The following is a 22,144-nucleotide window of genomic DNA, read 5'->3' on the forward strand; positions in this document are numbered from 1 at the left end:
TGCAATATAGATATGAAATAGTGTTAAAATTATAAAAATTATAATGAAACAAATTAGAAAGCCTCATTATAGCAAAAGAATTACTAACTTTAAATGGTGTAACTTAATTGATCAGGTCCTATATTTATTTCATAAAAATTATTAATTCAAATTTCATAAATCTTAAGATAACTGAAAAACTACATGGTAATTAACTTTAAGATCTTGAAAGATTAAATAAATACCTTGTAAATTATACCGAATACTCACAATTATAATATATATATATATATATATATATATATATATATATATATATATATATATATATATATATATATATATATATATATATATATATATTAAAGAGCTACATGACCAAGCCTTATACAAATGCTGCCCTACCTGTATCAATCAGATCCTCGTATCATTTGGACTCAAACCCAGCCCAAATGTAAAACAGAATCAAAATTAGGCTAGCCTTGGTCAACGCTGTCAACCTTGTAAAAAATAGAAAATTTTAAGTAAACAAGGTTATATAACAGCAAAAGTCAACAACTTAGCTAGGTTAACAAGCAAGGTTTCGATTAAATGGGATACACGAGTAGTTACAGCCAATGATATTAAAAACGTGTTTTTACTTACAAAATTATACGATATAAAATATATAAAATTAGATTAAAAACTTGAAATTCAATAAAATTAGTCAAATCTGGTCAAACTTACATAAAATTAGTTCAACTCATTAAAATTATTAAAAATAAACTGATTTTATGATTTTATCATAAAAATTATAAAAATTGCTAAACTGCTAGTCAACACTTCCCTTTTCCCATTAGTCCCCACTCTCTTGCCACCTGACATTCCACTCACTCTGACCCACCCCTTTCTCCTTTCTCAAGGGGTTCTAATTTGTTTTAATTTTGAAAAAAAAATCTCATGTATTTGTTATTTTGTTTATCGTTTTCATGCATGATAAATTTTCATTAAAAAAAAATTAGAATTACTTTTATTTTTTGCTTTACATGATTCGTAGCATAAAAAGTATTTTAGGCTTAAAGAAAAAAAAGAATTCACCAGCAATAAATTATTTTCATGTACGTTGATGTGAGAGAGGCGCTTGAATTAAAAAATAGCTCTTATATTTGCATTGATAAGTACTTTTAATGGAATATTGAAGGAAAAACAAGATCGAAGAAAAAAAACAAAGACATTTGAGATCTGAGTCAAATGTTTCACGGAATCACTTGTATCCTGAACCACATGCTTCGCTTCCTCTCTAGATTATTTTTCATTATGAAGCTCTTATCTGATAGATGCCTAAATGGCATGACATGGTTTGACAAGGGAACTAAATGTGAGGTTTTTTTAAATAAATAAATTAGCACCTTAATTAAAAGATTTTTATACGATAATATTATTTAAAAATATTTTAATAAAATATTATATTTTTATATTATGCTTAGTAAATACAACATATAAATATCATTTTTAAAGATAAATTTAAAACATAAGAAAATAGATCTACCACCCCCCTGGTTCTATCGTAAGAAAATAGATCTACCATTCATGATAAACAAGAGCCCAACTCAGTTCTGTATGTGAATTATGGCAGCATGACAGTGGTGACAGACCAAAAGTTCAAGGAATTTGCAAACTGGAAAAATTCTGTGGACAAAAGGGATGCCATGCTTGTCAATAATACATATAAAATTAGTCCTGACAGTCCCAAGCAGTCTACAATACATATAAAATGGAAAATACAGGGTGAAGCATACAAGAAGTGAAACGACAGAAACAAACAGAAATTAAGATATCACACCCATACAATACCATTTGTTCTTTTACAGTCTTCTACACACAGAAAAGAGCCTCCTTGATGAATTTTTCGAAGTCATTGTAAGATGATCCTCCAATATTGGTGGCTGCTTCTGCTATATCTTTCCACTCCAAAGCCTTTTGCCTCATTTGCTTCCCACAGTCCCCTTCTATCATTTCCTTAACAAGACTTTCAATCTCGTTTCTCTTAACATCATGATTGACCTCCACTCCAACCCCCCATTTGGTGCATGCATACCGGCAGTTCGGTTGTTGATCAGCAAAAAAAGGCCAGCAGATTACTGGAACGCCACAGGATATAGTTTCCATCATAGAATTCCACCCACAGTGTGTTAGGAAAACCCCTACTGATGGATGTGCAAGAACTTGATCCTGTGGACACCAACTTGCTAATAATCCTCTGCCATCAATTTGCTCAAGAAACTCTTCCGGCAAGATTGCAGAATCACCCATCACTACATCAGGCCTAATTATCCATAAAAACGTTAGATTACTATTTGCCAGCCCCCAAGCAAATTCTCTCAAGTGTGTGTCTGTCATTACGGTCACACTTCCATAATTAATGTACACAACAGAATTAAGTCCTCTTTTATCAAGCCAATCCAGACAGTTTGAGTCTTCTTTCCATAAACTTGAACCAAGTGACCTGGATTCGCTTTCAGCTGGGATATGCTTTAAAAGCAAGGGAAGAGGACCTATTGTATAAATGTTAGGGAACTTGGTAGCAATTATAGACTCCAACACCTCATTTTCGAATTCGTTGAATGTGTTGAAGATAATTGCAGGAGAGTTCAAGCAGTTCTCTGCTTCTGATCCCATAAAATCAAACATTAGTTCATCGTTTGTGGTTCTGGTAAAGGTTGGCATGTCTTTTAGTCGGATGTTACTCAAACCAGGGATCCAATCAATGGGTGTATCGCCATCTCGAAGTAAATTTTCTTCTGAAACAACGGAAGGATAAAAGTTTTATGTCCTCGATAAACATTTTCTCAAACAATAGAGAAATATCCAGGAAAGCATGCTGCATGCCCTCTTGGATGGTACAAAACAGATAAACGAAGAAAAGGCAGGAAATACACACCTTTGAATGGAACGAAGCCCCTTCTGGTGAGTTCACTGAAATGCAAATATCCCATGAAGCTACAAGCTGACGCTGTCCAAAACTGAACCTGGGGAATGTTAAACTCTTCTGCAGCTTTTATGCCGAAGCTCATGGCTCCATCTGAGATTACGCAAGTAACAGGAGGCACTTCAGATGATGAATTCAACTTTGTAAGGAGCTCTTTAAATGGGGCCAAACAATTTTTCCTTATTGAATCACACAAGGACGGAACGTCTTGTGTTGCATCAAAATCAGATGGTGGCAAAGGCAAACCATCCGGTATGGTCTCAAACCGGAAATCAGGCAGGCCTTCAACAGAGTCTGGTCCTCTGGACCGGATTAATCGCCTGTGGTTGAACTCAGTGTTAACGAAGGTTATGTGAAAGCCTCTTGAGTGCAAAAGCTTGGCTAGATGCATCAAAGGGGTAACATGGCCCTGTGCTGGAAAGGGAACACATACTGCATGTGGTTTTCTGGCTCCAGTCGACCTCATATTTTCTCTGAGGCTCTGAAATGAAATGCGTTCCTGGTTTTTCTTGGCCTAATAACAAAAGAGATGTACTAGTCCAGGAGCATCTTTTGACGGTGAAATTATCAGACTGGGTCCCCTATAATTTCTAGTTGATGTATCACAACGTGATTGTAATTCGGCACTGAATTCCAACTAGATGGGACGATAACGTTAATACTCATGTCCCAAGCTACAAGGGGCTTCTGGGGTGCGTATGCTGAAGCTTTTCCGAATATTATTTTTATTCTTAAAAAATGGGAAGATTCAATCTCGAGTGCTTTAGCAACCACATGCATAGAAATCATTTGAGGATGATTAATAATAATGTCGAATTAGATGATGCAATGACGTAGAAAATAATGTAAGATATCAATCATTCAATGAATATTATTGGCCAGCTGATAGCAACTGGAGCATGGCCAGCCGTCAACGAGGACAATGATTGGATGAGGTTGATGCGATAGATCATCTTTAACGGAAACTCGAATGAATAGCTTTTTTATATATATATACAAAAAATACCATTCTTATATATTTATTAAAATAATCGAAACATTAAAATATATTATTTACTTTTATCAATTAATTTTTTTTAATAATCACATGGGTCGTTGTAATGATTTTTTTTCCTGTGGAGTGTACAAAAGAAAATAAATCATATTTATACTGTTCAAAAGCCTTATAAACAATTTGCCTTTTCAAAAAAAGTGGCATGTCCAAAACATACAACTCTTGGTTTATATTAAAATAGCTTGACTGAAGTCAGGTGTTATTTACAACCATTTCAGGCATTGACTTAACTAATTTCAGATTGTATTTTAAGGTATTTTTTTAATAATAATATATTTAATATTTTTTAAAAAATATCTTAAATATCAACCCATCAAAATAATATAAAAATATTAATTTAAAATTAAAAAAAAAACACGCTGAGCGCAATGCCAAATTAATAGCTACCTTCATATTTATTTTCATCCACCATTTTTTTTTTCCTTTCTAATTGAGACTCTCTTTCTTTGTATGAACCATAAAAAAAGAAGAAGAAGAAGAACAGATTAACTCTCTATTTCACTCAGCTTGCCAAATTAAAAGAGAAAAGAAGTTAGCCATACATTACATTTCAGAAAAACTAAATTTGCTGGCTAATTCATTATTTCTTCTCTAAATTTGCTAGCAAGCTAAATCTGCTCCTCTTTCTTCTTCAATAAGTTTTGTTTTATTTTTTTTTGGCTTCTTTTACCACCTGAGGTAAGTGAGGGTTTGAATTTGGGGCTTTCTTCTAGAGGAGGAGAGGGGTAAGGTGAACGAGGATAAATTAATTCTAGGCTCTGCGACGTCGACGGTGGTGGCTTTCGTCTGCAGTGAACGAGGGTAAGTTTTTTCGTTCTGAATGCGATTCGTCTTCGTTTACTGATTGATAAAAATGTAGAGAAATCAATTATATCATCAAATAATGATGATACGATATCGTTTTATGCTAGGTGCATGAGCCGCTTCAGTGCTTGAAAAAAGGGTTCAGTTTCAGGTTTATGTTAATTAGTGGTTTCCTTCATTCTTTTTATTTATCTAAAGTATATATATTTCATCATCTCTTCGCTGTTCGGTTTCCTTAAAAAAACAAATTTAGAGCTTTGTCTTTCGTTGCTCTCTTAAGTTGCTTTACGGGTGCAGCCAAGTTCAAGAAACTGCTAATTAAGACTGTTTTTATTTATTTATTTATAATATATGTAAAAACTGCTATTTAAAGTGATTAATTTGAATGAAATTTTGACGAGACAGATTGATAGACGACACAATGAAAAAATTGACATTGAAGCAGCTGGTGATGAGATGCTGTGAGCATTTTGCTATCTTTAATTAAGCGGTAGTATAACTCATTAATAACTTTAAAATTGGATTCCAATAATATATATGTTTTCGTAGTTTTATCGATATCTTTTCAATAACAATTGATATTTTTTCAATAACAATGAAAGCTTTCGTTACTAAAATTTTAATATTTAATTTATTAATATTTTTTTAATGATAATGAAAGTTTTATCATTAAAGTTTCGATGTGTTTCTAACACTATACATATTCTTTTTTTTCATGTTATTTTTTTTTCTAACCATTAGATTTATTTTTTACAATTCATTGGATTTTTATAAAAATATATGTTGACTTTTACATGGGCTAATTATCCCAACAAAAAATGCAAGAATGAGAATTTATTAGTTGTGCATGTGTTACATGTGCACTTATAAATTTTAATAAGTTGTGCGCGTAGAGCATGTGACACCCTTAGGTGATGCATGTATTAAAATACATTACCTATACATTATGCACGTACACATGTACGAGTGAGAATTATTTTCTCCAAGTATATAGTAGTTTGGAAAATAAGTTTATTATACACAAGTTTCAAGTTGTATTTCTTATTTATTATTCATTATTCATGAATAGAATATATATATATATATATAAATCTTTTTCATAAAGTTTTGAACGTATGACAAACCTAAACAAATTCAATAAAAAGAGGTATAACTCAAAAATACTGTTAGATGTGCAACGGGAGCAGGGGCTGATATTTGTACTCCCTATGCTATAACCATGCTTCCCGGTCCTCTCTCTCTCTCTCTTCTCTTTCAACCGAACCGACAATTCCATACCTCAAAAGAGCCCTGCCTAATATCATTTATTCTGGGTGTCTTCATTGCCTGTGTTAAGAGTGTTTACCGCTGCCCTTTCTTTCTCTTTTACTCCTGAAAGCTCCTCCATCCATAATACACGAAACAATGCTAAAACATTAAGAAAGACCCCTCCTGTCTCTTGCTCGCAGAGAGTAAACTCCGATTTCCTTAAATTAATCTGTGCTTTTCTCTATGAATCATGGAGTCGGTAACTAGTAGCTAGAATTAACCCAGAAAAAGAAAAGGTAGCAGGCAATAGAGGCAGTGAGTAGCGAACAGTAATTTAGCGAGAAAATGCTCAAGAAAAAAAAGCTGCGGAACTGTTCATTCCCCCCTCGAAAGTGAAACTAGTCAAGTCAAAACGAGATCCTATAACTCGTCCTCAGAATCCAGATGTTTGAGTTCGGACTTCTGATGGACCTCAGTAACCGAGATCGGAAACTTGCAAAACAGAAGAAAACATATGAAAAGCATGTATGTAAAATTTATTTTTTTCGATTAATTTTTTAAAAAGTTTTTGGATTTCAGATATATTAATATTAAGAATAATTTTTTAAAAATAAAAAGAAAATATTATTTTAATATAAAAAAAAGCTTTGAAAAACCAACATTACTGTGCCGAAGTTTCAATGTAAGTCTACAGTCAATGCTGACACCTTCACATGTCTAGAGAATCTGAGGAACCTACTTTTAATCACAATTTCAAAACAGATTAGGAAGAATAATTACGATGATAATGATCACCATTTGGATTCAACTCTTATTAATTACTGAGAATACACATTAAGTTAAGGGATTGTAGAAATGGTCAGCACAGCGACATTTCCAACCAAGTGGCCTATAATCTGGGAACCTATTACCTGCAGGATACGAGTCGAAGAACTCATCAATACTGCTAGTTTTAGCTGAACCCATTTGAACTGGTTGGTTTTGACTCGGTAGAGCTGGTACTTGAACTGCTATGCATGGGTGGCAACCATTGCATTTGTTGTGGCAACTTGGTGGGGTCGAACCTAGCCTTGCCTTCTCCTCAAAAGCTATACCCTACGCAAAAGATCATAACTTGTAGCATCAAAACAAACCAGGAGGAGGTAGGGAGGCGAGTTGAGTTGAGGCTTACCTTGCGAGGAGAAGTTGGAGGTTGTAAGTGTTGATCAAAACAAGAGACCGGATAGAGCAGAAAATATATAGAAATTGCAGTAGTTAGCAGTGATCTAGAGGCAGGTAACAGGCGACAAGAACCCATTGTATATGGTCATCAAACAAAGGCTTTCATGAATCGTGACCAAGAAGAAGCCATAGCAACTAGCTAGCTATATATATCCCCAGCAAAGAAGTTAAATGAAAGGGGTCAGAGTAGTTTGAAGCCCAGTTGGCACATGGCGGTTTGCTTCTTGTAACTCTCCCTATCACAGCAAGCAACTCAAGAAACAAACAAAGGAAGGGACAGAATCTGGTTAATTTTCGTTCATGGACCTGTATGTAGAGAGAAGAGAAGCAAGAGACAAGAGTGCGTCAATTAAAAGGAGAAGTTGAGTGGTGGGTGGGGACTGAGAGAAACGGACAGTACGGACTGAACTGCAGTGTATTATATATTTTTTATTTCTTAAAATTTATTTTTAACATAAATATATTAAAACAATAAAAAGTATCAAAAGATTAATTTAAAAATAAAAATATGATTGGATTGCAGATGCCAAAACAAGACCTCCAAGGTGATAACGACGAGGGTGTGGCAAACAGTGAAAGGAAAGATAAATAGCTATCACATGCAGCACAGTGCAATTTAATGGATTAATGTGCTTTTCCAACAGTACTGCAGCCCCTTGACTGAAAAATATATATTTAAATTTACTGAGGGTATGTTTAAATTTATGAACTAGATGACACAAATTACGAAACAAACCTCAGACCCAAACCTCAAACCAAAGACTATAGTACGTTTTAAATGCGAGGTTTACATTATTAGTAACAGCGTAATAAATAGATTACAGTGTTTTGAACAGCATAACCTTTATATTTAAAAAAAATAAAAATTGAGTTGCGATATTCTCAACGGTGCAACTTTTAGCCCAGATATTCTCCTAAATATTTTATTTATTTATGATAGCTTATCAAATATTTTTTTAATACATGCTATTTTAAAAAATAAATCTGGAGAATCCACGTCAGAAGTGATGGGCCCTTTGCTAAAATTCTCTTGCCCAATAAATGAAAACTATAAAATAAAAAAGAGCGAGTGAATCATACCAGCTGCATCACGAAGAACGCAGAAAAAGAATTCGTGAAGGTACACTTACTTTAATTAATTAGACGGGTATTCTGTGTCTGCTTTCACTTTTTTCCATGTTTTTCCTGATTTGTTGCTCTGATTTCACAGATTCATAGCAGAAAGTGTCGAGCCGCTAGTGGTGAGTGAATTTTAAAATAATTAATTAGTATTGTGTTACTTGATTATTTTAAAAGTATTTTTTTACATAAAAATTTATTAAAATATATAATTTTTAATTTTTTATATAAATTAAAATTATCAAAAAAATACTAAAAAACCTTAATTTGATATCTTTTTAAAATATATAAAATAAAAGGTACTGCACTTTCAAACAAAAAAGGAACATGTAAGATGAAAATTGTAGCATTATGGTGGCAAAAAGGGGGACCCTCGTCAGTAGTAACTGGTAACCATCATCAGCAATAGCAGTGTTTTGGCCATTAATGTTTTCATCGGCTTTACACATCATTCTCACTTATTTAGAGGGTAATCATATAGTTTTTTAAAATATTTTTTAATTTAAAAATATTTTTTAAAAAAATTTATTTTTAACATCAATTTATCAAAATAATTAAAAATTATAAAAAAATTAATTTAATATTTTTTAAAATACCTTTTAAACATAGATTGATAATGTTTATCTTAACATGTCTTAAAGAGTACATAGATAAAAAAAAATTATTTTTTTATAATATTTAACAAAAATTATATTGACCTATAAAAATATAGGTTGATCATGTGTATCTTAGCATATCTTAAGGGACACATAGATTAAACTTGCATCTTTATTAAATTGTGTTACTTTGTTGGATATTTTTTCACGCTATTGTTATATTTTTCCAAAAAAACACTTGAAGATGCTTGTCTAGACTAGAAAGTTACGATTGAGCATGAAATAACTACAAGAATAGTTATTAAACTAAGCCTACAAGAAAATAGTTATTAAATTCAATCTAGGAATTGATATTAAATTCAATCTAGAGTTGTTCTAGCTAAAAAACTAAAACTAATCCTGGATCACATAGGTTGATGTGAAACAACTTAGAAAAATTAAAAACTTTTAATATTTTATATAAAAAAATTAAAAAACAATAAATAAAAAAGTTTAAGAATTTTTTTTTTTAAAATTATTCTACATTGAAAAGATATCTTCTCTTTTTAATTTGAAATATTTAATTCAAAAAATATTGTTATTTTACATTGAAAAAACACAAATTTCTTTTTGTAAACATATAATATATATTAATATACTTCCATTCCAACATTAAAAAAAATATAAAATTTCTTTTAGTGATTATACACTAAACTGGTAATAAAAAAAAAAGTGAGAGGCCCAAAAATAAGAGATTTCATACGGAATACGCCCAGTCATTCCAGGCTTGGGTTTTGCCTAGTTTGAACCCAGTTAAGGTCCTGGATCAACCTACAAAGCCAGACCGGGTTTGATATCTATAACTATGAGTAAAAACTCATGGCAGCTAAAGCTAGACCCGGTTGCCTCATCTGCTGCCAGCAATAGCTCCACAGCCATACAGCCCCTGGGCACCTTCACGCACGCCAAACAAACACCTGTAAATTCTAATTCTTGGCTATCTGAGGGTTTGAATCAAAACACAAAAACTCAAACCATAAGTTTTTTGATGTGTGTGTATATATATATATAAAGTTCGGTACACACAATTAGTGAAGACTTGAGAAATTGCATTGTCTTAATGAAGGCATACACAAGCACTGAATTCAAATGAAGCACGTCATGTAAAAACATCTTGGGACCAAAGGCTTCTAATGCTATTGCGGTGTAGGTTAGGCAGCGACAGCATGTTACGTGTTTTGCATTTAAACCCACTAAGTCAACCAAGAGGTACCACTGATTCAGAATTTAACCAGTTTGATCGATATAATTCTTCATCTACAATCGCAGGCGGTATGTTCCAACTTCCAAGAGGATACCCAGACATCTTCCCACCTAATTGAATGGAGAACAAATCACATCAGCAGAAAAAAGAGTCAAAAAAGAGTCATAACTTCATAGGAGTTTTCGCTTCAAAGCACACAAAGTACCTTCTTTGGTAGCCTCTTCACATCTCCTCTGGTAATTTGTGGACAGTTGAGGGTCCAGAGCTTTCAATAAACTGCCATACTTCTCTTCCGCTTCAGCAATGTATTTAGCCTGTAAAGGATCAATAAAAAACATTTTCCCCTTAAAAATTACCAGGTAATAGAGTATTTATAGATTGATATTTTAATCAAATTCAATAGATGAATGAATTGACATCAAGGGCTTTCCAAAGATTAAAGTAATATAAATCGTCTGTTTCACCATTCCATGCTTCTAATATCATCATTATTGCCACAAATAAAAAAAATTGGTACTTTGGTATCAACTGGCATGATCATATCAAGTTTGTGTGCTGATGAGAACACCAAGAAAACTATGTTACTGAAGTAATAAGGACAACTGCTTAAATTTTTAAATCTATTCAGTTACCTTAGCTGAAACTCATACAGACAACATTCACACTCCTACCCCTCACCACTACAAAACTCTCAAGCTCCCACTCCAAAAGAGAAGCTTTCTCAATCAAAGAGAAAATTTATGCAGGCAATACCTTTCTATTAAATTTAACAAATAAAATGCTCAGATCACTCACCAGCATGGCTGGGGCCATTGCCGGACCATATATTCTGACAAACATGCGCAAGATATTGAAATTATTCTCTAGCACATCATCCTACATAAAAAAACGCATGCTTTTAAAATTAGAGTTGGGCAAATCAAAAGGAATCGCAATAAAAATTCCTACCATAGGATATGAACTTACCTCATAGTCAAACCTGCAACATTGCCATATGAACTCTTCATTTTGGGTAACTGATCATGCTTGGCACATAAATTATAGCAACAAGCAAAAAAACCATTATCTCTGTAATAACATAATAAACAAAAGATAGCACAAAAGCAAGAAACAGTGATCACTCTGTACCACTCAGGGAAGCCCATGAGAGGGATGACAAATACACATTTACACTTAGCCATGCACATGCATCCAAAAGCTAAGCTGAAACATTTCTATAGCATAAAATATGATTTTGTGTCAATTCCACGCCATACAATTTTGTATCTGATTATTTTGCTACAATTGTCGTTTTCAAATAGTGAATGAGTTGGCATACTTTATACAGAATAAGGATAAATTGATAAAAGAAAGAAAATAAGCACTTACAGATCATCAGACACTTCCACTAGAAATTCTGAGATGGATAAGAATTCCATATGCACATCATTTACCTTCAGCAAAACTTCAAGAAAATACATTTAGCCTAATTATATACATCTAACAAAACAACAGGCTAGATATTACTCAGTAACTAGCAGGATTGAGAGGTGGAAAAGAAAGGACTGGCCAAATTAATCAGAGTTCGACAGAATTCTCTAAATGAAAATGTGACAGAAATTTGTTTTATGATCTTGACAATGCCTGAAGAAAAAAGGTTAAACTCTTTTAAGATGTATTTTAAAAAGAAGAGAAGGAAATTATTTGACATGTAAAAAAAGAAGAAGAATAAAATGAGTGAAATCACCAACAGATATGTACCTTTTCCCCTCTTAACTGGTACAGTAGAAGATTCAGAACTCGATAGTCAAAGGATTTCAAATGAATTGCCCTCATTACATCTTCAACTAAAATCTGAAAAGCAAGGTTATGATCAGACATAAACAAATGAACCTTGAGTCAGCCTATGATTCACTGCTAATAAATTAAACCCCTCAAACACTCTGGAAGAATCTTAGTAAGCTATTTCAAGTGAACTAGTGACCCTTTTGTACTAGTTTCCTCCTATTTAATTCAAAAAGCATGGAACATGAGAATGTGTCAAAAGAACCTTGATTGTGAGCAGTGGGATCCAGTGATATACAATATCTGATATAAAACTAATAAATCAGCCATGCTCAAATTTAACATGGATCCTACTTATGAATCCACAATTGGCCCTGGAGTCATTCATCAAATGTTAATATTACTGATGTTTATGCACTGATCGACTTCATTTCTTCTCTATCTATGAGGTGCTAAAACATAATTTGATGTTTAAAAAAGAAAAATTCTTCAGCACAGTATTTAAACATCTAAATGCTCATAGATCCATCCTATGACATTGTTTTCAAGGTGGACCAGCTGAGGTCAGACTGATAATTCATGTTTCTCTGACTACTTACAGTGCTACAGTGAGGATATTTTAGGAAATGACACCCGTAGATGAAAAACAAGCCAGCAAGAATAGAATTAATTTAAGAAAAAATGAACCAGAAGAATGTGTGCACCTCAGTTTGGTTCACGAGTGCAGAGCATAGCTTTCTTTCCAAATCCCAATACTCTTCTCCAAACCTGAGTTCTTCATTGATCCTTAACCGAATACGCAAAAACAAACAATATAGATTATATTCAGATTTCAAGCTTCACCTCATTAACCCAACGGCAAAGACAATGATAATAAAAATAATATGAAACAATACCTCTCTGTCAAAAGGCCATGATGTTGAAGCTGACCCACAAGGGGACCAAATGGATCGTTTTTTAACATATCAATAAACTTACGAATCCAGCTTTCACTCACTTCCTGAATGTCAAATTGAAAGGCATTGAAACAAATGAAAATCAACAATAAAACAGTCACAACATTTTCATCATATCTCTTCCAAAGCTCACAGTTCTTACCATGTGAGGTTTTCTTTCTACAGCTCCAACTATATTGGTTTGCATATTGACTATCTTTTCATTTAAACTATCCATCTACATAAAAAAAATACAGTTATTAAGGAAAAAAAATCGAGGAAAAAAACCCCTAGCCGCACAAAACAAAAAAAATCCACAGCTGCAATTCCAATTCCTAACCTGATAAATGTAACTTTCAGTAAATGAAAGCAGAGGTAAATATTTGAATATCGATTGCGGCTTATTTATGTCCATTTCATGAAACATAAAGTACGATCTGCACTATTAATTCCCAAAAATAAAATAAATAACTAAAACCGCCAGTCAATGCATAAGTTTACAAATGACTAATAATAACAATAATTAAAAAAAAAACAAATAACTCTGCTTACAAAATCCTCAAGAGTAGAATTTGCGCGTTGCATGGCATCCAAGCCAACCAATGCCATATCTTCCAAATCACTATTACTATTAGCAATAAGCTTGCTTTCCGTTTGCAGCACCGCTTCTTCCCGATTAAACAAGAGCGACGCTTCTTCGAGAAAAGATTCCGAAATCTTGCACCAAAAAAAAAACGATTAAAAAAAGTCAGTATCATATAAAATGTTTGCGTTGATGTGGCAACTGAAATCGAGTAAGAGAGTAATCACTTTTGGAAGGTGTTGGTTGATGAGAGTGAGTTTGTCCTTGAAATCTAGATCGCCGCACTGTTGTATCAGGAGGAGGAAGAGATTGGCGAGGAAGCGATTAGAGTGGTGGTTATTAGAAGAAGGAGAAGAAAGTAAGGCATGCGATTCCATTAGTGTTATCATTCTCTGAGCTTCTTCTAGTTTCTTCAGCTCTTCCATGCTTCACTCACTTCCTCGCTCCAGAGATATTTTGCAATTTGGGGAAAATGGGAAGGGACTGCGAATGTTCAAGTGGAAATTCAGCTTACCGGGATATATAGAAAAAACTGCACGACACCGTTTGAAGTCACATTACGGATCACACTGCAGTTTTCAGTTTTCACTATTTCAAAGAAAAAAATTGAACTGTCCTTAAATAAATATGTTTGTGAATAACATGAGTTTTGCAAGACATTGAATTTCTTTCATTAATTTCATACTTATATATATATATATATATATTGGGTTATTTCAATTTTTTGGCATGTTCAAAGTTTAATTTTTTCTCTCTATTTTTTAAGGTTTTTAATGTTTGTGTAACCTAAGTTTTTTTTATGGATCTCAAATTTCTTTAAACTTTTAAAATTAAATTTTAATATTTTTAGGTTATTACAATTTCTTTTATGGTTTGAGAGGTTGTCTAGAAAATGAAAAAACAAGCAGAAAATTTAAAATGTATAATGATTCTTAAAATGACATATTGAAGTAGAAAAAAAGGAGGTAAATTAATTAATTATTTAACAATGTTTGTTTTTATGGTCTGAGCTGTTTTTAAATTATTTCCAAATAAAAAAACAATAAATTAATATTTTTTTAAAATAACTTTAATGTGTTCACTTGAAAGAATATCTAAAAAAAAAATCATCATGTTTTCAATTTAAAAAATACTAAACATGCAGTTACTTTCCTCATGAAACTTTCATTTTTCTCTTTCGTGCTCTCTTCTCATTCCCATGAATTTGCAACTTTGCTCTTGAGTTCTAACCCTAATGTCGGAGGAACAGTGAACCAGAATTCAAACTATGTATATACATAGCGGCAAGAATATATGAACAATTGGCGCAATCATATAAGACACCTAATTCATAAAAAGATGTCAAAAATAAATAAAATGTTAATTATACTTTCTAAATGAATTTTTTTACAATATACTATAAATACATAATAAAAATTGTTTAAAAACCCTTTGTCAGATATAAATAAAAAAATAATTTTAAAATAATTTTTTATAATTTTACTAAAAATTTTATTCATCTAGATCTTGTTTGAGAACGCGGTACATATTGTAATTTTTAAAATTTTTAAAATTTATTTTTTTATATATATTTTTAAATTATTTTAATGTGTTGTTATTAAAAATAATTTTTAAAAAATAAAAAAATTATTTTAATATATTTTAAATAAAAAAAATTTTAAATTATACTCAATATCCCAATCCTTGACATAGTGTGTCCCGACTGTGTTTATATATTTTAAGGATATTTTAAATTTTAAATTGAATCACTTTCCAAATTAAATATAATAATATTCATATCCAGTCCAAAAATCGATCTTGTCCCTTCAAATATACCCAAACCTGAACGTATCCCCAAGATTTTCTACCTGTGCACTGTGCAGATCGGTTCGGGCTGATGTGATATGAAGGAGGACGAAATTGTCACCCTTGCTAAAAATGCTGCATTAGCCTGTAGCGCGCCAGTCGTTGAACTCTTCGCCAAGCCGTTACAATCCTCTCTCTTCAACCTGAACAAAACCCCAATATAACCAGAACCAGAAATACAAAAGACGACACAACAATGTCTCTCGCCACCTATCACCACCACCTCTTCACTAACTCGCCGCCTCGCATCACCCTTCTCTTCAGCAGCAGCAGCAGCAGCCTCTCATTCAGAAACCTCAGTCTTTCTCGCCACGTCACTACATCCTTACATTCCAGTAATTTCCACTTCAAACCCCAAACTCCCAGAAATTCTTTCAGTTTTACAGTCAAAGCTTACCAATCAGACCCCACTATCCGAACCCAAGTTTCTAATCAATTCAATCTCGATCAATTTCTCTCGATTGCCGAACTACTCTGCATCATTTCATCGTCAATTATCACAATCAGTTACGCATTGAACTGTACCTTTTCGAAAACGGGAGCGTTGGGGGTCATAGGCAGCAACACGGGATTTGCGTGGGGAATGGTGGTGATGATGAGTGGAGTTGTAATTGGTGCGTGGATAAGGAGGCGGCAGTGGTGGCGGATTTGTAGGGAGACAGGTAGGGAAGGGAGTTTGAATTTGGTGGGGAGGATTGAGAAACTGGAACAGGATATGAGGAGTTCTGCGACCATTATTAGGGTTTTGTCTAGGCAGCTTGAGAAGTTGGGGATTCGGTTTCGGGTTACTAGGAAAGCTTTGAAAGAGCCCATTGTTAAGGTACCCATTGTTGAGCTGAACATCTTACTTTTTGGTTGGTTGTTAGGGTTACTTGCTTTCTTAACCAAGTATCTTTGTCTTGATGTTGAACTTTGCTGTTATATGCTTTTATTTCTTGCTATCTGCCGCCCATTTTGGCATCTCCGGGGATTGAATTTTTTGAACTTTATAGTTAAATTAAAGTTTTACTAACTTAATCACCAGTCATTGTTTATGGTGTTTTATAAGATCGTTTGTTTCCTGCTTTTTACCTCAAACAATTGTATGCGGTGTAACTGAAGTTAAGGAGAAAATTTGTAGAGTGCCGGGAGACTTCATGATAAAACTAGGAGAAGCGCTATAATAACTAGACAATTTGACTCATAGGTTCTGGCTTAACTTGAGCGTTCTTAGGCTGGATGAGCTTGGAGCAATGCTTTGATAACAAGCTTCAAGCAATCCTGATAAAGATGCTAACTGCTGCTTCAAGATTTTGGAATTTTGTAGGGTTATTTTGGATTTTAAAAATAACAGCTAAAACTGCAACATGATAGGTTTATGCACTTTCAGTGGTAAAGGAATCACAGAAGTTGTTTACAGATAATAGAGGGAGTCTAAATTTTCTGGTTGTGAGTCCTCATGCATGGATTTTGTGCATGGGTTTCCTGATGATTGTCTGAAATGGTTGGTGGCTTTTGCTGCTTGCAATGTTTTGTTGTTTGAAAGAGTTTTGCAAAAGTCTTATTGATTCCAGTACTTAGAATTCTGGTATGTGTGCTGAGTGCTGACATCAAAAGAATGGATGATAATAAATGACCGTAGTTTACAGTGCTGAATGGGCAGCATCATTTATGGTGCTTTTGCTATATGCTGAATTAAACTGTCCCCATTGCGGAAGAAATTATTGCGTTTTCTTTTCGTTGGCATCCTTAGAATCTTGAAATCTATTTTGATTTGGCATTTGGTTCCGTAAAAACATGCTATATAGTTTGCAGCTTCAATTAAGAAGGTACTGTTTTCTAGTTATGCAGCAGGTTTAATACCTCTGACCTTGAATAGATTGCTTAGTAATTAATATCTGCTGATAATTGGAGAAGTTTGCAAGTTTTTCATAAGTACCTCGTGTTAATTTCTCTCCTATTAACTTCTTTCAACTGCATCGAAGACTGCAGCTTTGGCTCAAAAGAATTCTGAGGCCACTCGAGCATTAGCATTGCAAGAAAATATTCTGGAAAAGGAGCTTGGTGAAACGCAGAAGATTTTGTTGGCAATGCAGGTATGTTCAGCCACATAGATTGATTATGCCAAAGAGTTTATATAAATATGAGCGATACCAGCAATCACGAAGCTTTTCGAATGAATAGGGACACCAACAGACAAATAAAAAAAACATCATAAAGTTGTATCTATAGACAATTATGCCATGTTGCTTGTTGTGATCTGTTTCTGTTTCAAAGTTTCTTTTAAATAGGCACATCCCTGTAATCATATATTATGTATCAAGTGACTGGTATGGATTGCAAAATTGGTTCTGTGGTGTTCTATGAAATGTGTCTGAAACCAACTCAGGTGTCATTTGAACATAATCGAAGAAATAGGCTGTGCATAGTTGCCAAAAAAGTAAATGAAAAGATAATATGATGTTTTCTAACACTACTGGCTTGAATTTAATAAAGAACTTCTTACACTACGTGTTGGAGAATAACTATTTGCGCTGATAAAACTGACATAGTGATTCTGTTCTGGGAGAACATAATATATCTCTCGTGATTAGTTCCATGGCTTCTGGTGAATGGAGTGATATGGTTTTCAAATGCTACAAATTCGACTTTAATTTGTTGTCATCTTTACAGGAGCAGCAACAAAAGCAACTGGAGCTAATTCTTGCTATTGGAAAGAGTGGGAAGTCATGGGATAACAGGCGGGAACGTGTCCAAGAACAAGAATTGATTAAAACATCTGATTTAACTGAGGGGGTGAACCAATTGGAATCCCATGAAACTCAACCTTCAGTTACAAGCAAGAGAAGCAACAATAACAGACCATAAAAAATAGTAGTAAATACTCACCACCAGATTTTTCTGTTTTTCTCACTGCACAAGGTTCTGTACTCTCCTCCAAATGTCACGATAACTAGACTGTTGGCCACCTAGGACAAGATCCTTAGTTTCTTGATCTGGATCTGCTACCTCGGCAGTGTGAAGGAAAATGAAAAAAGGACTAATAAATCTTTATACAAGTTAGACGCAAACTGTTCTTTCTTGGTGCTCATACCTGTGTAATTTCTAAGTTGTATTTTGTATTCAATTTTCTTATTTGGTAATAAGAATTTCATGAGTATTCTTATCTTTTGAAGTTTGAACTCATGCCACAAGATGTAATCTCAAGAATCAGGCAGCAGCAATGCTATTTTCTTATTCTTCGATTTTTCCCATAGCGCAGAGTACTCGCTTAAAAAAGGATGGCGATGTTGGAATGTCAAATTACCATTCTGCTATTCAGGACCTTGAAAGTATTGGTAGGGTGTGAAAGCTGCAATTGTACCTCTATTGAAACTTATAGTCCTCACTCTCTTTGGTTTAATCCTTGCTCACGCAAAAGTTTAATTTGTCCCTAAAACTACTTTCAAGCTTCTTAGCAAGCTTGTTTTTGCCTTGCTTAATTTTCACTCAGCTTGGTCCATCCATTACTCTCAAGAACATTGTTCAGTGGTGGTTCATTCCTGTAAATGTAATCATTAGTGCTACAAGTGGTTGCATATTGGGATGCTTGGCGGTGATTATATGCCGGCCACCGGGGGAGTTTGTTCGGTTCACAATCACCACGACTGCATTTGGCAACACTGGCAATATTCCACTTGCAGTGGTTGCATCAGTGTGTCACAGTTCCGACGCTCCTTTTGGTCCTGATTGTTACGGGAATGGTATTGCTTATGCATGCTTTTCTCAATGGGTTTATGTTATTCTTGTTTACACTCTTGTTTACCACATGATGGAGCCTCCATTGGAGCAGTATGAGATTGTGGATGAAGAGGTAGAGATTTAGGAAGGGCCTGCTGATCTCAGTAAACCACTGCTTGTAGAAGCGGAGTGGCCAGGGATAGAAGAAATGCCTAGAGACAAGTTGATGCACTTTGAAAAAATGTCTCGTGAAGAAGTTGTAAATTTATAATATTGATATTTTTACATTTACTAAGTTTATATACATTTTGACCTGATATATAAAGAGTGTTATAAATTATATAAAGAGTTTAAAAAACAAAGATAAAATGTTGATGAGCTTAAATTGATAGAGACACTGCATCTATACTGTAAATTATACAAATATATAGATGGAAACGATATATGATGGTCTAGCTTGTTATTTTTTTTGTTGTTGTAAGACTGGACTCATTTAATCCTAATTCATTATTTATTTTATTTATTTAAAATTATTTATATTAAACAGTTTGATTTGATATTTTGAACCTTGAAATGTTTTAGAATTTTACTATTTATATATCTTCTCAATCATTTTATAAAATAGTTTTTAATTATTAATTAAAAATATTATAGAGTTGCATATTTTTATTTTTATTCTTATTTTCTTGAATTCTTAGCTTTTTTTTCTCTAAATTTTTTTTTGTCATTGATCCACATCACAAATATTGGAAAGTGGGTCATTTTCTAGCAATTTATAGCAGCAGTGTTGTATCTTTCAAAAGAAAAACTCCTCAAAACAGCTTTGCAGGTTTTGTTTTGCACACTTGTTCTCCTTATTGATGAGGGTGATACACACCCAGGACAGCATCTCCTTGTAAAAGTTGTTACCCAGTCAAATCAATATTCTAAAGAAGAATTACAGAACTCAACAATCATAGAGATGGTCCTTCATTATTTTTGGAGCCAAGCAAAGAGGTTTCACGTGCTGCATATCAACTCGTGATCAATAATTTCTTCAAAAAATGTTGAAGCCTCCTACTTCTTTTGATTAATTAGCTCTCAGAATCAATTACTATTAATTTAAAACGACGACGACGACGACGACGACGAGGGATTCTCCAAGCCATGCAGGTGGCAAGATTTGGCTGGGGAAAGGGGCTAGAAAGTGACATAATTGGAGGAACAGGGACAAGACTCTCCATGTTATGTGGGCTAAGCCATGCTACAGCCTAGCAGCCTCGCACATGCATGAGACGCCCCACCTGCCCTCCAAAGGTGCGGTGATTTGCAGTGGAAAGAAAATAGATATGAGATGTTGAGTATTTGGCACCATGCAACAGAGCTCCCATTTCACACACACGATTCGTTATCTGTCTTCTTCTTCTTCGTCTTCTTCTCCCCTCTTTCTCCATTTACAGAGCATCCACACATATTGGGATCCTGTGGGTCCATTTTTGCAATAATTAGAGCATTCGTCTCCTCTTTTTTCACATGTGCTTAACCCAAAACTATTAATTATGAGAGACTGTGGGCATGCATTGGTATGATGCAAGATTCATGTCTCCAAATAATTTGATTGAATATGACAAATTGTCTTAAGATAATCTGCTGACTTGCACATCATCTCTATTCTCACAATTCAAATTCCAACTCCAGCTAGCTTTTTTGTGAAGTTGCCCAGGAAACAAAAAAAGAAAAAGGTTTGTCTTTAAATAGGCAACTGTAGAACACATTATAAAATGAAAGAGAACTTGTGGATTCAATAATAATATTTGCAATAATAACAATAATTATAATAATAATAATAATAATAATTTTGATAGTAATGTTAATAATACTACCAATAGTACTAGTAATGGTAATAGTAATAGTGATAGTAATAATAATAACAAGAGATAATAATGGTTTATTAAGATAAACTATTATTTTTTATTATTATTTTTTTAACATCTTAATATTGGGTTGGTGTTCGATTTAACGATGATCTATTTTAGTTGTCATATAATTAAATAAAATATAGTTTTTTTAAAAAAATTATAATTTTATTAGAGTCCATAACCTAATTCATAGATTTAGCGTAGTAGCTCAGGTTATCTAGTTTATAGGTTTGATGAATTTACCCATTAGATAAATATGCTTTTTTTCTTTAATTTTTTTCTCAATTTTATCTTTTAATAATGAATTGGTTAAGAAATAAACTGCATGATTTAATTTTTTTTGTGCTTTCTATATTGTTATCATTGTCTTAAATAAATGTTTATTTTTAAGTTGGTGCTCAATTTTGTAAGAATATATTTTTATCATATAATTAAAAAAATAGTTTATAAAAAAATTATTAAACTCAATATAGTTCATGACATGGATCACTTGGAGACTATAATTAATCTAATCTATCCTTGTCTGAAGTTTTTTTAAAAAACTAAGCTATATTTTTACTAATCATCAAGATTACATCTAGATCTAAGAAATTAATCGGTTTAATTTAAACTAGTTTTTATGTAATTTAATTAAAAACTTAAATTAAACAAATAATTAAATTGTGAGGTTTTGAAATTACCAATTTGAATAGATTTAATAACACCATAAAAAAAGGCCTCACGCTCTTAAATTAATACAACCACGGTTAACCGCAGGCCAGTACACTAGTATTCTGTAGAATCTTTCAAAACGAATATCCCATAGGAGAGAATATACCAGAGGAGGACAAGATGCTTTGTGTGGTTGACCTTTCATTCAGAGTTTTGTGTTTCTTAGAAAATAGTACAATCAACAAAAAATTATTGTACAAATTAGCATAATATGAGGAAATTTTATGAATATATTATAATTTTATTGGAGCAACCGTAACTTTGATCCCATCAGCATAACATCGTAATCCTTTCAATTGTTTTTACAGGTTGCGTTGCTGGGATGAACACAACTCTTTAAATCCTTTTAATTTCACATGAAAATCTAGATTTTATTGCAGTGGCTGATAGGCAGACCTAGCTAGATTAATATATATACATATATATACATACATACATACATATATATATATATATATATATATATATGTATGTATG

At 33.1% G+C, this 22,144-nt stretch overlaps 4 protein-coding genes across 5 annotated transcripts; 1 reads left to right on the forward strand and 3 right to left on the reverse strand.

Annotated features, from left to right (window-relative positions):
* Window positions 1-1,605: 1,605 nt before the first annotated feature.
* Window positions 1,606-3,575, reverse strand: LOC133693640 (linamarin synthase 2-like). The gene is made up of 2 exons (XM_062114889.1): window positions 2,900-3,575; window positions 1,606-2,759 (listed from the first exon to the last, which is right to left on the reverse strand). The coding sequence occupies exons 1-2, from the start codon at window positions 3,411-3,413 to the stop codon at window positions 1,834-1,836; spliced, it is 1,440 nt and encodes a 479-aa protein (XP_061970873.1). The 5' UTR covers window positions 3,414-3,575; the 3' UTR covers window positions 1,606-1,833.
* A 3,241-nt stretch (window positions 3,576-6,816) lies between these two features.
* On the reverse strand, window positions 6,817-7,642 carry LOC133695463 (EPIDERMAL PATTERNING FACTOR-like protein 1). The gene is made up of 2 exons (XM_062117474.1): window positions 7,225-7,642; window positions 6,817-7,148 (listed from the first exon to the last, which is right to left on the reverse strand). Exons 1-2 carry the CDS (start codon window positions 7,348-7,350, stop codon window positions 6,888-6,890), a joined length of 387 nt encoding a protein of 128 aa, XP_061973458.1. The 5' UTR covers window positions 7,351-7,642; the 3' UTR covers window positions 6,817-6,887.
* A 2,414-nt stretch (window positions 7,643-10,056) lies between these two features.
* Window positions 10,057-14,019, reverse strand: LOC133693509 (uncharacterized). Of its 2 annotated transcripts, XM_062114728.1 has the most exons (12): window positions 13,742-14,019; window positions 13,484-13,648; window positions 13,272-13,373; window positions 13,095-13,169; window positions 12,893-12,996; window positions 12,701-12,782; window positions 11,973-12,065; window positions 11,601-11,665; window positions 11,199-11,211; window positions 11,028-11,108; window positions 10,438-10,546; window positions 10,057-10,342 (listed from the first exon to the last, which is right to left on the reverse strand). In XM_062114728.1, exons 1-12 carry the CDS (start codon window positions 13,937-13,939, stop codon window positions 10,227-10,229), a joined length of 1,203 nt encoding a protein of 400 aa, XP_061970712.1. In that variant the 5' UTR covers window positions 13,940-14,019; the 3' UTR covers window positions 10,057-10,226. The 2 variants fall into 2 exon arrangements, 1 of the variants encoding a protein (XP_061970712.1); XR_009842135.1 differs by lacking the exon at window positions 10,057-10,342 and having other exon boundaries at window positions 11,199-11,300.
* Window positions 14,020-15,338: 1,319 nt separating this feature from the next.
* LOC133693568 (uncharacterized) lies at window positions 15,339-18,506 on the forward strand. The gene is made up of 3 exons (XM_062114801.1): window positions 15,339-16,179; window positions 17,324-17,434; window positions 18,012-18,506. Exons 1-3 carry the CDS (start codon window positions 15,556-15,558, stop codon window positions 18,204-18,206), a joined length of 930 nt encoding a protein of 309 aa, XP_061970785.1. The 5' UTR covers window positions 15,339-15,555; the 3' UTR covers window positions 18,207-18,506.
* The last annotated feature ends 3,638 nt before the right edge of the window (window positions 18,507-22,144 follow it).

Source organism: Populus nigra, chromosome 5 (genome assembly GCF_951802175.1).
Source record: "Populus nigra chromosome 5, ddPopNigr1.1, whole genome shotgun sequence".
Classification (NCBI taxonomy): Eukaryota; Viridiplantae; Streptophyta; class Magnoliopsida; order Malpighiales; family Salicaceae; genus Populus; species Populus nigra.

Bases quoted from the DNA above. Each gene is read 5' to 3' on its own strand.
- LOC133693640 (XM_062114889.1), bottom strand. From the start codon at position 3,413: ATGAGGTCGACTGGAGCCAGAAAACCACATGCAGTATGTGTTCCCTTT. The intron at 2,760-2,899 runs GTGTGTATTTCC...CCGTTGTTTCAG, and splicing joins GGGCTTCGTTCCATTCAAAG to AAGAAAATTTACTTCGAGAT.
- LOC133695463 (XM_062117474.1), bottom strand. From the start codon at position 7,350: ATGGGTTCTTGTCGCCTGTTACCTGCCTCTAGATCACTGCTAACTACT. The intron at 7,149-7,224 runs GTAAGCCTCAAC...TCTTTTGCGTAG, and splicing joins CTCCAACTTCTCCTCGCAAG to GGTATAGCTTTTGAGGAGAA.
- LOC133693509 (XM_062114728.1), bottom strand. From the start codon at position 13,939: ATGGAAGAGCTGAAGAAACTAGAAGAAGCTCAGAGAATGATAACACTA. The intron at 13,649-13,741 runs GTGATTACTCTC...TTTTGGTGCAAG, and splicing joins TCAACCAACACCTTCCAAAA to ATTTCGGAATCTTTTCTCGA. The intron at 12,997-13,094 runs GTAAGAACTGTG...TTTGACATTCAG, and splicing joins TAGAAAGAAAACCTCACATG to GAAGTGAGTGAAAGCTGGAT.
- LOC133693568 (XM_062114801.1), top strand. From the start codon at position 15,556: ATGTCTCTCGCCACCTATCACCACCACCTCTTCACTAACTCGCCGCCT. The intron at 16,180-17,323 runs GTACCCATTGTT...ACTGCATCGAAG, and splicing joins TGAAAGAGCCCATTGTTAAG to ACTGCAGCTTTGGCTCAAAA. The intron at 17,435-18,011 runs GTATGTTCAGCC...TCATCTTTACAG, and splicing joins AGATTTTGTTGGCAATGCAG to GAGCAGCAACAAAAGCAACT.